The sequence below is a fragment of the Vanellus vanellus genome (assembly GCF_965231255.1).
Source record: "Vanellus vanellus genome assembly, chromosome: 4".
NCBI classification, from domain to species: Eukaryota; Metazoa; Chordata; class Aves; order Charadriiformes; family Charadriidae; genus Vanellus; species Vanellus vanellus.
Window position 1 is genome coordinate 7,095,759 of NC_138909.1, and position 18,179 is coordinate 7,113,937.

The following is an 18,179-nucleotide window of genomic DNA, read 5'->3' on the forward strand; positions in this document are numbered from 1 at the left end:
TGCTTTTTGTCAGTAATATAACCAGTTTAGCTTTAATTATAGTTTCATTGGTTCATTTGGCTGTGCATTGTATGCTGTCTTCCTGGTGTCAGCTTGCTTTGCCCTCCATGCCTCTCTTCTCACCAGAAAATGAAAAAAAACCCAATATCTGTAAGGCTTTTTGTTATGGCTACTTTAATCCTATAAGAAGTTTTATTATTATTACATACTATTTGCTTAGAGAGGTGGTTGAAAACACTCATTTCATTAAAAAAACAACCCCACAGTAAATTAAATAATTAAACCTAATTTATTTCTATTTCCTCATGTTAATATGCAATGCATTCTTTCTTTAAAGCTGTGACTTTTACTGAAATACAAGCTAAGGATGAGGTCAGAAGAATTGCATGTAACTTCTGAAATATTTATGATTGCTTGATTTTTTTGGAAACTGCTCCACAGCCAGAGTTTTCCCCCTCAGCCAGTCAAGAGTCAGGCTCCGAGCACTGTAATACATATGTACCACCAGATTAAAAGTCATATAAATGACTGGTTTCTAGAATTTTCATGTTTTCTCTCCAAGAGTAAGTGTAATTGGTTTGTTTTAAGCCCGTTAATTTTCTACAAACCATACTGCTATCCTATCATGTAAGAATATAAATTATTAAAAGAATAAACAGAAATCCCACTATTAGAGTACTGCCTAGGTTTCTAAATACTTTACAGGTATAGTTCATTCTCTGCAAATTAATACCTCCGGGGAGTTGCTTGCATGCCTAATTTAGCTTTTTCCTCCAGGGAAAACATCGATCCCCAACCTCAGGCCCCAACGAGGTAACTGAGTACGTGTTTATTTGTCAGGAATGGCTATCATGTTTTGAGAGCTCTCCTCTAAAGTGGCATAATAATTGGCAACTTTCCCTCAAGTTGCCGCCTTCGTCAGTAGAATGGAGAAGGGTTTTTATTTCTAGTTTTAGAGCTCCCCCCGGTGATCACACTTGCGTTTGCAGCACCCGTGTCTGCTTGAGACGCCTTTGGTGCCTCTGCTGCTGTTCAGCTCTTGGTGTAATGCTTTTCATCATACAGGTCTAAGTGCTTACAAAGGTTGTTGATATTTGTCTGCAAAATAGATGTAGTGAAACCTTTATTTTGTTGTGAAAACAGAAGGGCTAACGTGTGAGGCTTGTACAGATTGGCTATGGGGGGTGAATCCTAAGGAATTAAAAAAACCAAACCCACAAATGGTTTTACGGCCTTTAATGAAAGGTAAAGCTGCAAGTGAAACAGGAAAAAGACTGTATGGATAAACCGCCACTGAAAAATGACTGAATCACCACAGCCTTATCTGCTGTAGCGCAGTGTATCTGAGGAGCAGGGAGAGTTAATGGTGTCTGTGCTCTCAGGGAGTTCTAAATGTGATGTAAAATGTTTTAATATGAACACCAGAGAAAGCCATTCACGTAAGACACATTTTACCTTTCATTTGCTTTGGGCTAAGAGCATGTGTGTTCAGTAGTGTGTTAAATCCCCGTGATGAGATGGTGTTCGAGGAAAATGCTGTAGTCCTGGCTAGGTGAGGGAAGTGGCTTAAGGCTTATCTGTTGACTCACTTAAACTTCATTAAATAAAAGACTAGAAAATGCATTGTGGGGGAAAAACTTGCACTATTTTGATAGTGGATGTGCAGTGCTTAAGACATGCACAGTTTTGCAAGTGCTCAAGGCACTAGTTTAATCAATAAAAGATGGGTATGTGTGTTTGCAGGGCTGAAAGAGACCTACCTTACCTGTAATTTTTTCAATTCAGTAAATGTAGCGGTGGCCATTCTGCCTGGTGAGATGAGAAGCATGCATTCCATATTTGTAATCTTAAGAAATTATAAATATTACCTGTGGTATTGTTTATTACGGCATTTTGTATGGAAAAACTAACCCAAAATTAAATATGTATGCTTCTTTTGTAACTACGTGTCTAGTATCTTCAGAGTTAAGATGATATGATTTGGGGACTCTAAAGCATTCATCCATCTTTTCTGTTTCTGGAGTTAAGTCATACGTTGTAAAATATGTGGTATTCATCATCCTGGTGCCTTACTGGTGTGGACTCTTGGTTTTGAAGTAGTTACTGCTTGGAAAAATATATTATTATTTTTTTTCTTCCTACCACAGGGATAAAGATGCCACCATTAATGCTGAGGAAATGTCTGTCTGCCTACTGAGAAACCTAGGTATAAGTTTTGCGGCTTTTCTTTTGACTGTTTAATTTTTGTAGTAGATCATCAAGTTTGGGATAGAACAAACAGTTTCCTCTTATGTTCTTAATGAAGGACTTATGGCAAAATAGAGGATGTTATTCTGCTCACACTTCTAGGGATCTGTCTTCTTTCACCTAAAAAATTTTGCTATGCTGTAATTATCTCATTTCCATTAATTGTGATTCCATTCCTTCTGTCCATTATACACATTGCTGGATCAAGTTATGGTTGTTTAGCAATCACTGCTGGCCTTCTGGCTGATATTGTGATGCACTTCAGAGTCTACTTGCGCTGTGAAGAAAAAGTGCAATACTACGCATTAAAAACCGATAAAGGATCAGTATTAACGTGAAATTGCATACTCTCAATCTTTTTTTTATGTTGGTGGTAAATAAGCAAACTTGCTCTTCGTGGGGTGGTAGATAGGTATAAGCAAGGCAAGAAAGCAAGGCAAGTTATTCAACGTAGCACTCGCTACTCGAAGGATTCGCTACAAATTGCTCTACTCAAAGGGAATCTTCTGGTCTAGGAATTAGTAACAGTATTGCTATGCTAAGAAGCAGGAAACATGAACTGCATTCCAAATTCATGAGTTTGGCTGGAAATAATAAATCTTGTTTATATTTTTGCATTTGTTTTCTTGTGCCTGTAGGGTGCATTCAGATCTCATTTCCTAATCTTTCTCTGTCAACACAAAGGCTAAAACTTTACCGTTATTAGGCCAAGACTCTCAAAACAGGTGGGCTAAACATGAAATATTGTGAACCTGTAAGGCACACAGCAAATACAAAACTTTAACTTCTTACAATATTAATTCCATATCTCCCTTTATATGCTGTATGAAGTTTAAAATGCTCAAGTTAATGATGAGTTTAGTATGAGAGATTATATGCGATACTGACGAATGTTTATCCAGTGTGTACATAAGGATCATTTAAATTACCTGAAATTACCTAACTACCTTTTGTTATGTTAATTCATAGCACTCTCTAGGCTTCCTGATAAAGAATTATTCTGATACAAGAATGTCTGAACAGTACTGCTGCCGAAGTGGATTGAAATTTCTTCTTGGTGTTTGTTTGTTTGTTTGTTTGTTTTTTATCTTCTCATAGATGGGAAAATAGTTTTACCAGGAAACTTCTTGGCTTTCTCTTTCTATGGCAAACTTTGTAACATCGTGGTGATGAAAGTGAAAGGAACTGATGGTGCAGAGCTGACTGCCCCGGGCAGTGCCATTTCCAGTGATATGCATGAACCAGACCTCGAAAGATCTGATTTGGAGACGAGTACGTTAGATTTGTCCTTACAGCTCAGCAAGATGGACATTGACGATAGCCCAGAGGTTGCATCTATGAGCACGCCAACCAAACTGATGGATCCAGGTTCACCAGTTACACCCAGTTCTGCTGTGGCAGCCAATGGTCAAGACACTGGTCAGGGAGGTAAAACCTACAGCAGTGGAGATGGTGCAGACCTCACCGATGATTTGGAGTTGGCTGGGAAAGGAGGCAGTGAGGGACTCCCGCTAACTGAAAAAACTGGAACAATAAGCAATACAGACGCTTTTTATTTCATTTCTTCAAGAACTAGAATCAATTTTATTGAAACGAGGACCAATGTAGCGGAAGATGGTGATTGTGAATCCCGAGTCACCTATGATATGATAGGAGGTTTAAGCAGCCAGCTCAAAACTATTAGAGAAACAATTGAACTGCCCCTGAAGCAAGCTGAACTGTTCAAGAGTTACGGTATGATGCCTAAGAGTTGGCTTTCTTCATTTGATACTAGTTTTCTTTCTTTAAAGTTACTTTTATTTTTTTTCTTTTAAAACCCCAAGTTATTCCAGGAATATGCACTGAATTTTATGTAACACTGATCTGGTATGCTTGTGTGTCCAAACGCTGTCAAACTGTTTTATAATAATACTGTATGGATACTATGAAGATGTTATGATTAGCTTGTGTGAAAAAATAATTGGGTAGGAAAGAAATATGTTCAGGTATGTATAAGCAGAATTTATAGCAAATAGGAAAGACTTCTATACGTGAGCATTTGAAAGGTGCAGATGTTTGTGTTATCCTGAGATTTTGATTTGTTTTGGTAGAGGCAACTAACTACATTTTTTAAGTTGAGAAAAACTCAGCCAGATTAATTCTTCTGCTGTTTTTATCCCTGTGTGTTGTAGTGTTCCTGCAAAATTTTAAGGAAGTGTTTGAGCCTGTTTGCTCAAACTGCTCAGTGTGTTTAGTATGGAATTACAGGGTAGAAAAACTAACATGATTACTGTTGCCATATATAAAGTTGTATCTTACATATATATGAACTTAGAGGATTTTTGTGACAAAGATAAAACTCTGTACTGTGTATTTATCACAAATGGATATGTACATAAAGCAGGCATGTCTGCTCATTGTACTTGTCTAGGTGTGCATCGCTGTGAGACAGGGTTTTTACATGATATTAAAGAAATATTTATAGGTCTTTGAGGCTTTTTATTTTTCTGCCTTACCTCTTCCCCCACACGTGCTTTAGAGAGGAGATGATTTCAGTGATCACTGGGACAATTTCCATAGGACACAGGTTGCTCTTTCAGTGTATGTTGCTTGGGCATGATTGGCACGCGTCAGTGGGGTGGTGTGAGGCATCTTCATCCACGTGTGGTCTAGCTCAATTCGCTGACCTCCAGCCTCAGCATCACTCCATGACTTTGTGTTAGCAGGAAGTTTACTTCAGCATCAGCGTTCTTCATACTTAGTCCCAAAAGTGCTTGATCAGATTCTTTACTAATTACATGAAAGATGATGATGTTTTGTCACCAGTTATCAACCTTTAGTGACCATCCAAAGCTTGAGAGTCCTTGTCTGCTCATGGGGAGCAGGGCTGTCAGCTGAGGTGAGACCTTTGACTTCCAGCCTCAGCATCACTCCATGACTTTGTGTTAGCAGAAAGTTTGCTTCAGCATCAGCATTCTTCATACTTAGTCCTAAAAGTGCTTGATTAGATTCTTTACTAATTACATGAAAGATGATGATGTTTCGTCACCGGTTATCAACCTTTAGTGACCATCCAAAGCTTGAGAGTCCTTGTCTGCTCATGGGGAGCAGGGCTGTCAGCTGAGGCGAGACCTTTGGTTCAGCAGCTCCATTTCTTGCCAGTACCAGAACCGCCACATGAGGGAGCAGCACATGCTTTAATGGACTGACGTGAAACAACCTGCCTGTAAAGACACTTTATTTCTATCCTCTGTCAGTTAGCAGATTTTTTTTAGTATATTAGTTCTTAAGATTCGGGCTTTTTGTCCACACCAGCTGTATTATTCTCTCACACCATTGGGATGTGACCTGTCCTTCAAGCATCATTCCCTGTCTGGTATTGCAGTACACAATCGATGTTTCTTTGGTCATGTTTCAGCAATGTTTTTTGTGCCAGGGACAGTCCTTTATCAAACATTCGTCTCTTCTTTTTGCTTTCTAATCTTTTTACCTTCTGTTTTCAGCTTTAATTTGGCTTTATTTGGGCTTAATTTATTTAATTTGGCTTTGTTGGTCCGAAACATCTTTAATTTTTTTTTGGCTCTTTACCTGGGATCATAATATTACTTCATGCAGTTACCTGTAGTTTCTGTCCTGTTTTAACTGTACACAGTAGTACCTTTTTCTTCTAGTGTCCCTTATGTTCTGTGCCTGAATGTTTTTGTCTGTTTCGGCTCTTAACATTTGCCATTAAAGAGGCAAATTCATCCCTTTGATGTATATTTTCATCTTTTTGTAAGTATTCTTGAATCAAGCCTCATGCTATTTCTGAAATTTTTTTAAGTTTTGAAGAGAAGTGGTTTTCTGATGTTGGAAATTTGTAATAACGAAAAACTTATATTAAGTACATTAGTGGATGTTAGGTACTCGGACCTTAAAAAAAAATCCCAAACCTCAAACAAACACCACAACACATAGGGAGAATTATAATGTTGAACTACTGAAAAATATAATGGCTTAAATAGCTGCTTTTTAAACAGAAACATTTGGAATTTAAAAGTGAAAAATGTAGATGTATGTCCCATGTAAGTGTGGTCTTCCCACTGAAAGCCTACAATTTTATCAAAATGGTATGTTTGTTAAAGAAGTGAATGCTGAGGTCAAGTTGTAATTGGTAATAACTGGGACAGTGAAATGTGCAAATGCAGGTTGTTCACTCCAGCATTTATCACAAATAACTTTCTTCTCTGTTGTGTGCTTGTGCTTGTTTAAAGGAATCCCTCCTCCTAGAGGAGTGCTATTATATGGCCCTCCTGGTACCGGGAAGACTATGATTGCCAAAGCCATTGCAAATGAGGTTGGCGCTCACGTTACGGTTATTAATGGTCCTGAAATAATAAGCAAGTAAGTCCACCCAATTTATTTTCATTAAGTCTATAAACATATTAGCCCCAAATCTGCCCTGGCATCTGTCCATTGTGGATAGATGTAGATGTAGAATTGGCTTTGGGCTGTCTGCCCAAGAGAGTCAAAAACAAATGGGAAAGGGTTCTCTCAAGTAGGGCTTATGTTTCTTCTTGTAATAAAAGAGGTTTATTGGATTTGGCCAGGAAATTTGTGTGAGGCATGGACTAAATTAAAGAAGGGACTAAAACTGCATCTGCAATTGCACGTCAGTTAGTTCTACGACAAGAAGAGTGACTTGTTAAAGCATACTTGAAATTAAGAATACGCTGCGTAGATTAATGTCTCCAGGCAACTAATTTTTTTTTTCTTTAAAAATACAGATAAAATTGTTCCTAACACAGAAGAGAAGCTTTTCCCTTTGATTTTTTTTTTTTCTAGTTACAATATGATTATATCTTTGCCTGTGCCCCTTTTTACCTTAATTTCTTGTCCTTGTGGAAATAAAGATTACTGTAGATTTGCATATAGTTCAGGACTTTGAAAGGGTGCGCTATGGATTTTTGGAACACATGAGCAGTAATTTTCCAAGTTGCCTGGAAAAGACCAAAAAATGTTTTTTATTAAAATATTTTAATTATTATAGGTTTTATGGGGAGTCTGAATCAAGATTGCGTCAGATATTTGCTGAAGCTTCTCTGCGGTATGTTCTTTTGGATAATTTTATTCGCTGTCACTTTGCGGTATTGGTTCCAGCATGAATGTTCTTAAAAGAAAAACATTTGCAAGAATCTTTGAATTGTAATTTTTTCCTGCAGTGGTTTTCAAAAAGAAATAAATTTGTTTATATAGAGCTTAGCTAGAAGGAAAGCAGTGAAATTCTAGTATGCCTATTAAATGCTTTTGGACACTATCCTTTTTAAGGGACTGTTACATATGGTGCCAAATCACTCGATCTGTATCGTTAGTGTATTGTACGCTTATTTCAACGGATGGAAGCATGAGCCAGAGTTTCACCTGCATCCAAATTTTTCTGTCTAGTTTTATCTTTGGAGACCAATGTAGTACTGTACTGAGACATGGAAGCCAGCTCTAAATGAGCTAGTGTTGGTACTGGATATAGCGCGTCTCTGGATTAGGGTCACATTCTGCCCAAATTTATTAGACTTGGTTAAGGCAGACTTTAGTCTTCCAGATGATTGTTGTTCGTAATACATTAGCAAAAGACTATCGGATCCTGTATTTGTAGAAGTGGCAAACAAACCAGTCTTTTTACTCATGAAAGTGGTATATTTAGTGTTGAGTCTTTGGGAGACGAGTCACAGAAGGCAGGTCATCCTAAAGATATTAGTTATCATCTAATACATTGGTCATTTTAGTTACCTCTTTGAGTAACACCATATTCAGGGTTGAAACTTTCAGTTGCCCAAAGGAGTGGGATGCTTGTTAATTTTTGTAGGAACTGGTAATTTTCCATAAATAGCTTTGCACTTCTCTTCCCCGAGCACCTTAATATTTTTTTTTCCTTTTTTTTCTTTCCAGTTGTCCCTCCATTATATTTATAGATGAGTTGGATGCACTCTGTCCAAAGAGAGAAGGGGCTCAGAATGAAGTTGAAAAGAGAGTTGTTGCTTCATTGCTGACATTAATGGATGGCATCGGCTCAGTAAGTAGACTGTGCTGAGACAACTAACGTGTATGAGGACTAGCTGAACAAAATAATTTTGCTTTTATAATGCAGCCAATTTTAGATGTGTCATTTGGGGGAAAAGAAGATAGACTGAGGTGAGACTTTATATAGTAATCAATTCTTTATTGGATACTAAGCAGAAGATGTAGGAGGGGAATGTCTCCTGATAACTGTGAGATTAAAAGAAAGTAAGTTTTCTTCCATTCTTTGTTTTCCCTTTGCCTTCTCCCACTCTTATAGTTTTGGAGATAAAACTGAAATTCTAGCGATAGCCCATCAGTGAACTAAGCTAGGTATTGCTCTGAAATCAGTTATCAAAATACTTCTGGTGATATGTAGGCTGCATTATTAAAGGCAACAACAGATATTTCAAGATTGCCATAGTAATATTTAGGACATAAACAAAAGCCTGCTGAAGAAACATTTAACTTTAGTTGACCCAAGTACATTATGGATTAAGCCCATAAAGTTTGCCAATCTCTCATCTATTATTTTATGATTATTAGCAGGAAAGATGAAAGAAATCTGTCGCAGTATGAAAATAAGTTTCTGCTGTTTATGTAATCTGCAAGTTTCTCGTTATTTTCCTGCATCATAGTTTGCGTTGCCCAGTCTGGAGTTGTTCACAGGCAGAACGTATTTTCTGATGGCAAAGGCTGATGGATATTCTTCTTCGAGAAAGTGCTTCATTCACAAAAAGAGAATGGCACTCCAAGAGACATCCTAGCTGATTTTGCCTTACTCTAAAAGTGCAAAAGCAGAGTTTGAGGAAATTGGTTAGGATTTTTCACCTTGGTTTTCATACTGAACTTACAGGAAGCTTTATTATCTCTGCTGGTTTTGATACCTTAAATGATTTGTTTCCCAACCTTGTTTATTCGTGGTCTGTTGATACCTTTTTGTTCTTATGCCAAGGCTGCCTTTTAGCTAAAACACTTTTTCTTTCCTTGGTGCATACTTTCCTGATACAGGAAAGCAGGTTCTTGGGGATTAAAGTGGGAGACACTGGGATGAGGGCATCCTGGAGTAAAGTTTCTCTTATATGAACAATATGTCTGTGCAGCCTATAGTATTGCTAAATTGCAATTAGGAATAGGTTGGATGGATTGCTTGTGGCGTATATATTCTGAAAAGTTTGCTTTGTTCCTTTAGAGCTAGCATCAGGATTTTAGTGTGTGTAATAGTTAGGAAAAGTAAGCAAGAAGTATGTTTATAAGCTGCATGACATTTGATTGTATTTTAAAATTAATATTTTGCGTTGTTTGATGCCTTCAGGAGGGCAGTGAAGGGCAGCTCTTGGTACTTGGAGCCACTAATCGTCCTCATGCACTGGATGCAGCGCTGCGCAGACCTGGGCGTTTTGATAAAGAGATAGAAATTGGAATTCCTAATGCCCAAGACCGTCTGGACATACTCAAAAAGCTTCTCAAGAAAGTTCCCCATTCGCTCACAGCAGCGGAGTTGGCGCAACTGGCTGATAGTGCACATGGTTATGTGGGTGCAGACTTAGCAGCCTTGTGCAAGGAGGCAGGTAAGACTTTGTGTATCTTATTTAGGATCTTACTTTATTGTTAGTCTCTTTATTTTGTTTAAAAAAATAAAAATCCACAGTCTGTACTAATAGCTTTTAAAACAATGCGATTTAATTAATGCCAAGCCTGGAGTATGAGGAACACCAGCCTGCTCCCGGGCTGATCAGAACTCTTTTGAGTATTAATAGGTTTTAAAATGGAATGTTAAGATTAAGAACACTGGGGAATCCCTTGTGCCATTTCTAGCATATTAGATAGCTAGCTGTCTCTCAGTAAACAAGGGTTTAGTGAGTTAAGTGACATATCTCTAAGAGTTTTTCTACTCTAGAGCCTACCCCTTCCATACAAGAATCCCAAGCCGCTCAGGCTAGACGGCTTGTCCTGGAAATCCCGGTTCCCAGGATGTTGAGACTACGGGCCTGAGTGGTGTTTAGTGTGGCTCCCTTCCGTATGTGATGCCTGTATTTCATTTGCCTGCAGATGAGGAGCTTGTCTCCGGGGTTAGGGGACTGTACGCACCTGGGTCGGATTGTGCAGTGGAGTTGGGAGAGCTGGAGAGCACAGCCTGTGGGGGCTGGAAAGTATCCCTGGGCCTCCAGTACAGGCATAGCCCTGGAGAATTATCCACGCATCATGCAGCCAGGGTTCAGTATGTTCCAGGGAATACTTAAACACGAGTTCACTTCTGTTTTCATTGGATGAAATATTAAAAGTACGCTCTATCAATTACATTTTGCTAGAATGCGTACGTCTAAGCGGTTTAAGTGTTGGACCTTAAATTTACCCATGAGCAGCCTTTTAAAACAGTCTAGTCAAAATATGACTCTTCAGCTCTGCTTACGCATATTTGCTCCCTTGTAGTTGGCAAATATATGTTTGCTGTATGTGCTAGTTACTTTTATTTCCTTTGGCACTGGGACAGCTTCCTCTGGCAGTGGCACAGTACACGGTTAATTCTTGCATCAGAATTAACTATGAAGATGACGGAAGTTTTATTAGGGGTGATGGCACCTGGAACAGTGAGGGTTTTTACTTGCTAGTTTCCAGAATTTTTAAGGGATAGTTCTCAAATATGAATTTGTGTACTTCTGTACGGATCAAGAAGAAAAAAATATGTACGGACACGGACTCTTCTTTTTATAGCACTCTTCTGTTGGCTTTGGTTGTGTTTTAAGCTCTGTTTTAAGTTAGCAAACATTCTCTTTAACACAAATATATGCAACCAACAACAGCAAAAAAGATAAACTCCCTTTTTATTTTCCTTCCTCTGTGTTTTTGGAAGCCTGTCAGTCTGCCTATGTCACAGTCCTCACATAGTAAATACTTAACTCATGTAATCTAAAATTTTCAGTGAAAAGTGTTGTGGTTTCAATTCCAAACATGACCCAGCCTAGGTTTACTTGTGCATGGGCACATTGATTCTGGACACTTCATCATGCAGCTGCAAATAGGCAATATTTATGCACTTCATGAGAGCCTTTTAGAAAATAAATTTTGAATGTTGTGCAAATTGAGCATTACATGCGATGTAGACCCAAAACTTCTGGTGTCTATCTACAGCTGTTTGCAGGACACGCTGTTATCTGGGAGCTTTGCGTCCAAAGCCAGTGCTGGGAATAAGGGAAGGAGGATGTCTCCTTTCTATTGATCTTCTTTACTAAAGTTTGAATCCATGCTGTTAAATTTCCTTGTCATTTGTTAACTCGGAGTGACCTCTGCTGGGGAGAATGCAGCCCAGCGCCGTTAACTCTTTGCAGCCCATGTGTGTTTTTCCTTTTCAAAGAGTTGCAGAAGCATGATTCAGTCAAAATATTACATAAACTGAATTTAAATTGCTCGTGGTTAAGAAATGTTCTTAGTTGGATTATTTTTTTCTGATTAAGCTCTTGATACCTATTTTTTACATTAAATTTTCAACACCTTGTAAAATATTACTGCTTTCACTGGAGTTAAACTTAGAAAAGACTAGCTTTTATGAGGTAATATTTCTCCTCAGCAGAGCATGTGGCAAATTTTCCAATGTTTTGTCTGGTCTTGTTTGTTGTTCCAAGCAATGGGCTTCTATTGCTTCACTTCAGAAACTGTGCCTTGGGCCAAGATAGCTTGCTGTCCAGGAATGCTCTCTGATATTCAGCCTAAGTTTTCCTTGTTTAGTTTCATCCCATTATTTCTATTTACATCCTTGTATAACACGTTCACTCTCCCTCCTTAGTGTTTACACCCTTCAGATATCTCCAGCCTGTTCTCACGTCCCCTACCTCCTCATTCATTACTGAGCCAAGCTATAAATATTTAGTTCTTTTAATCTTTCCTCATAAATAAGTTCTTCCTGCCTTCTGAGAAATTATGTTGACTTTCTCTGAACTCCCTCCAGCTCCAGTTTGTCAATAACCTTTTGGTAATGCAGGGCTCAGAATTGAACATAATATTTCGTATATATTACAACATAAACCATGATATAAACATATAGTTATGACTGCTGGTTTTGCATTTCTAAATAACCAAAATGCTTACTATTCAGGCAATATCTGAGTTAAGAGTTCTTTCACAAATTTTAAGGTTGCTTGTGCCACTTTCACAGGATGTGTGTGCAAGTAAAGGTGAAACACAGAAACTAATTTAGAAACCGGAGTTCTGAACTCAGAAATACATGTTCAGTTTTTAGTACGAGATTATTGTTGCTTGCTAATCGTATTGCAGTAGTGGTCTTTAGGAGACTCTTGAGTCCTGGTTACCCCATTTATATCTTTAGGCACTTCCTTTGTGGCTGGAAAGCCTGGAAATTTACAAGCTAAAGATACTTATATTCTTAATACACAGTTTAGATAATTTCCAAAGGACCCATCCTTCCTTATCTTTATGCTTCAACTCTTCTTTTTTAACACATGTATAATTTGTGTATATACTGCTTATATAAACCAAGGGTGTAATAATTAATGTAACATGGTAAACGTAGTAATTGTAGGTCTATGATAGGCAAACGTTTCACTTTCGCATCTACGGTTACGTTTCCTAAGATACTTTATTATAAAAGCTTTGATGTTTGTCTTCTATATAATTCCGAAGTATGTGTATTAATGAAAAGTAAATAGCTATTGTAGAGTTAAACATATTCCAACTGTTTTCTTGGCAGAACTTGTTTGTTCTCTGGTGCAAGAATTGCTTAGTGGTACTTCTGGGGTCAGACAGGCAAGTTTTCTATTCTGTTCAGCAACTCCATGTGTTTTCATGGAAGTAATTAAGAAGTTTTGGGAGCCGTTAATGTTTAGCTTGCACTGCATGTTTCTAGGCCCTTGTGTATATGGTGTGTACAGAGCTGCGGTGTTGTGTATGCTGGAATGGGCTAGGAGGACCACATCCTATGGACATCAGCTTGCAACGGGCTCCTAGCGATAGACTCTTGAGGACTCGAGTACCCTCTGAGGGATTCATACGCGCAGAATTCTTTACTTGTAAAGGGCTTAGTTATACGTGCAGCTGAGACAGTCATATTCTTAAGACTGGGAGAGGTCTGCTGTGTCCTAAATTATTTACTAGACTAACTTTTAGTGTGAACAGCTGCCTTCTGAATTGTTTTATCTCAAGCAGAGGCAGTGTCTAGAAGATAGACTCTGCCATATCCTGGCATATAATGTCAGTGTTTATATGCCCCTGAGATCTTGTTGCTTCTGCTTTAATTAATTGGCCACACAGTCTTTTATTAATTCCCTAAAAAATTATAATGGTTTTAATTGAACAAGGATAAGCACTGCACTTTTTATTTTTTTTTTTAAAAACATATGAAATGTTAATTATGTAGCAGGGACATGAATGGTATAAACTGTACTGAATGTTAGAAGATGCTTAGCAACAAAGGTTTCCAAATATAGCAATTTATTATAAACTTATCCTTCTATGGCTGCCTGTAGCATTTCAAGAGGGTGAATATAAATATAGCTTGATTTCTTCAAGAAGTGGGTTCAGTCATATTGTTTACAGAGAAAGGAAGTATTTGCTTTGTAACTCTTAGAATTTATCTTGAACATCCTTGTTCATTACACATAATTTCAGTGTGCTGATATAAAACACTTGGACTGTGATAAGATAGCATCATGAGGAGAGGAAGAACAAATGTCTTTGTTTAAATAGCAGTCTCTCTTGCAATAACATCTATTTGGTTCCAGTGAGGATGCTGCACTGCAACCACTGAAAGTTTGAGGCTTCTGTGAAAGAAGCACTAGTTACTCTGTTTTGCATTAAAGTTGGGTTGGTTTTTTCTACATTGCCTGATTGTAATACAGTAAAGGTATCGCCCTGCTTAGCCTCTAGCATTATAATGGTTCGCTGGCTTGAGCTAGCCGTTACAAAAAATGTTACAGAAATAAGAAATTGAGCTATATCCTTGACCAGTATGAATCCACATTACTCTGCTGAATCTGTGAAGCTGCTTGCACAGATGTATGATAAGGTCTGTTGTTTTATGGTCATAATTTTCCGTGCTCTTCTTTGGAGATCTTATTGTCTATGGTATTTGTTTGGCCCTTTTATTATCCCTGTGTTCTGATGATTTATACAGCTAGAATGGAAAGTCTTTATGCTGTTTAATTGATAACTCTGTATATTGATTATATGTAGATATTAAATCTGTAAAAATATAAGTTATTTAGGGGTATACAGTATTTGGCTTTTGTTGGAGCTGAGAAACTTCCTGCTCTGTCTTTTACGACACAAAAAAGAGTTTCTGCAATCCACTGGCATTAAAAATAAATAAAAAAAAATAGGCAATTGAAGGGCTGGCTCCTAGGATTTTTGTTTTTCCCTGTAACTGATGGGAAAGTAAGTTCCCCTGAAACCCAGGAATGCCTCCTTGTTAGATCTATGTGTTGGTTTTTTTTTTCCCCAGCTTCTGTAGTTTTGGTAGCCTGGCCACCTGCAGGAAATGTGAGCCGTTTGGGCTAATGTGATTAACAGTGAGTCTCTGTGCACCCTGAGGACCAGCCTCTGACTGGTCTTTTAATTAGACAAACACTGTGTTTAATATGTGGTTTCTCAGCCTTGTATCTCAAATCCGAGCTCTTCATTGCAGTTCTTCATTTTCAGACACAGTCTTGATGAAACAGCCTAGTGTTAGGTCATCAAGAATATCTATCCTTTCTTTAAGCCATAAAGGTTCAGTCTGAACCTTTCCCAACACGATTTGGACCTGATTTCTGCTAGGGGTGTACAACAACTGTAAATATTTTTCTTGGATTATAATCCTAAATGTAGGAATGTGGGCTGAAACACTGTTGAAAGTGTAGATTTTGACAAAGGTAGTTGATGACCAAGGCAATGAGATTGTTTGCTTTGCAGGGTGTTTTCTGGTTTGTTTTCAAATTAACTGATTGCAGTTACAGATTTTAAAGGGAAAGCACTGCTTGACATGCTATAGTTATTTTATTCCCCTGTGGAAAGTGACTAGAAATACCATGTCCATGTTGTTATTTACTTTTTTTTTTTTTTGTAGCACAGAAAAAGATTGATTTGCTGTTGCAAATGATCTGCTATTGCATTCTCTAACTGAATACTGGTTTCCCTGGGACATCCAAAATGAGGTGGGAAAGGCCGCTTACATTTTTATAAAAAGGTCATGTAGAAAATGTAGGGATTTGGGGGAATATCAGATAGTCAATACCAAAAGTGTGTTCTTATGAAATTGAGGTATTTTTGCAGAAATGGCAGAACACTGGATTTTTTTTTTTTTTTTAAATGCACTGAAAAGTCCAGGCATGATACAGAAGTAAAGCTACAAATTAATTTTTTGGACTGGAACAAATCAGTTTTCCAACACTGTGTTCCACCATGCTAATTTATGGTATAAGAAGACCAAGAAAATGCAATCCCCATCTTCAGTGTTCATGAGTTTTAAGTTACTTCTGTGTTCTGTAATTTTAAAGTTGGGTCCTTGATGCAGAAGCTGTTTGTAACCCAAAACAATTGACCTAGTTTGTCATCTTAACAGGTTATGAGCAAAGGCATCGTCACTTGCACAGATGTAACAAAGAAATGTGGCTTTTTTTGACTCAGATTGTAACATATGTTTTTTGGTTGTTTCTTAGAGCACTAATGATGGCTTTTGTGCAGAAGTGGCTACATCTGGATGCTGCTGAGCAGTTTGAAGGAGCATGCTTGAGACTGGATGGAGTGTGTTGACCTTGTTCTTGTCTGTGGGGTCCCTTGTGCTCTTTCTTTGAATTGTTTCTCCCCAGCATCTTGTGGGGCAAAGACAAAGTTGGAATTGGTTTTAGAATTGCTGTCTTAGACATTTAAAATAGCACAACTACTTTCCAAAGATTCCACAAAAATTGTGTTATTTTAGCTGCATAGGGTTAGATTCTCACCCTTTTACTTTGGTTTGGTGTTATTCTGATGTGACTGCAAAATTTCTGAACCTTTTTTCCCTGTGTCTTTGCATATGCTGAAGGCACAGATGTTTCCTTAGTGCGACTGTCTTTGTATCCAGAGAGTCTTGCTTTATCTCCCTCTCTGAAGAGACTGGTGCATGTTATGTTGCTTTTTGTAGTTATTTTTTCTTATATAAAGTCTTTGGCTTTTTGTTTTGTTTTGTAATGGCACTTGATTTTTGTTTTTGTATGGAGAACATTGCACTTACTGCAGGCAGGGCATGTGAACTTTTGGTTTTCATCAGAACTAATTTTAAGTGTGTTTAACTGCAAGCCAGTTTCAGATAAAATTGGATGTTGGGATCGCTGACTTCATATACACAGTTGTGGGTTGAGTACTTAATAATCTGTTTAAAGCACATCCCATTCTGTTTGCCAATATTTACATAAGCAGGAAATAAAGAATATTTTCAGAAGAGTCGATCAATAACAGTCATTAATATTTTAAATTAACCTTCATGGCAGACAGACATCGTGTTCTTGCTTCTGCAGCTTCAGTGGTACAGAAGAAACGATAATTATTCATGTGTGGCAATGCATACAGAAACTTCTGCGTTTTAATGTGTTGGAGGGTCAGCCACAAAACAAGTTGTTTGGTTTGAAGGGTGAGAGGGTACAGGGTGCCAGAGTAGCCTGTGTTTGTGCAGCCCTACCTGTGCGGACTGGTGGGCTGTGAAATGGCAGTCAGAACGTCATTCCTTAGCTTGCAGATCCTGAAAACTTAGCATTATGTCATTTTGCTTAAGAACAGAGTGCGTTTAGGGCAGATGCTGTCTTAGGCTGGGTCATTGGCTGAGCTGTGGTGGGAACAGACAGTTCTGTGTGGTCCCTGTTTATTTTCTAGACCTGGGAATCAACACAATGTCGGTAACCGGGCTCTAAGTCATACTGATGGGAGTGGTGTGCTCGTCGCTATTCTGCTGGTTGGGTTTTGTGTCCCACAGGGGCTTCAGGCAGTGTTATTCCTGTAGCAACAGAATAAATCCTCAGCTGTCTGTATAGCATCTTTGAATGAACGAAAATGATTCAACCACGACTAAAGATTTTTGAAGACACTCTGCAGTCCACTATCTCTTAAATTATCCTGTGGGTTTGTTTTTTTTTCTACAGTGACCCAAGCTGCTTGCTCCCCTGTGTTAACTTTAAAGGTTTTGCACATCTAAGAACCGAAGACAACTTCTTGACCTTTAATCTCTGAGACAGGTTTAGCAAATCTGTGGACTTTCTTCTTAGTAATACAACATGCTGTACACACAGTCATTCATCTTAACTGGCATTTTGCTAACTGAAAGGTATTCTGCAGACTTAGACGCTTCCTTCTTCCTCTCCCCATCATGTCTTTTCTAATTTTCCACCTTCTGCCAGCTGAAGTAGGATTACCATGCTCACTGTTGTTGCTGACCAGCACACAGGCACTGCAGTGTTTTTCTCCTACTAACTGAGTTTGTGTTCACTGCAGCTCTTCAGTAACCTGACATTAAATTATTGCAGGTGATTCAGACGAATAAAAAAACAAAAACAAAACAAACAAAAAAAACCCAACCAAACAAAACACACCATAACCCCCTCTGAGTTGTAGAAGTTTCTTAGGATGCAAATGGAAGAACACATCTGAATTTTTCAGCTATTGTGAATGGTGGTTCCTGCCCGCAGGTCAGAGGAAAGCTTGCTAGTGGTCCACAGGCATCAGGTGCTTGTCTGGTGCTGTTGTTCCATTATCTGGGGAGTAAAGGGAAAAGAGCCTTTGCCTAGACACATCCCTGCTGTCCCTCAGTGCTCATGGCAGCTCCTCTTGTTACTGCCTAGTACTGTCTCGCTGTGATGGGTAGGAAGACCGTTTTTCTGGGTCTGCACAGGATGAAAGATTGACTCAACAGGGGAGGATGTATCTGTGGGACATTCTCTGTGCAGCAGTGGTCCTTACCA

At 38.4% G+C, this 18,179-nt stretch overlaps 1 protein-coding gene across 1 annotated transcript in view; it reads left to right on the forward strand.

Moving 5' to 3' along the window:
- Positions 1–18,179, forward strand: part of AFG2A (AFG2 AAA ATPase homolog A) — a 198,057-nt gene that overhangs the window by 2,694 nt on the left and 177,184 nt on the right. Inside the window, exons 4-9 of the mRNA XM_082483008.1 lie at positions 2,148–2,206; positions 3,346–3,981; positions 6,480–6,609; positions 7,256–7,312; positions 8,152–8,275; positions 9,575–9,830. Coding sequence (XP_082339134.1) covers positions 2,148–2,206; positions 3,346–3,981; positions 6,480–6,609; positions 7,256–7,312; positions 8,152–8,275; positions 9,575–9,830 — 1,262 coding nt within the window. The remainder of the gene's footprint in view (positions 1–2,147; positions 2,207–3,345; positions 3,982–6,479; positions 6,610–7,255; positions 7,313–8,151; positions 8,276–9,574; positions 9,831–18,179) is intronic.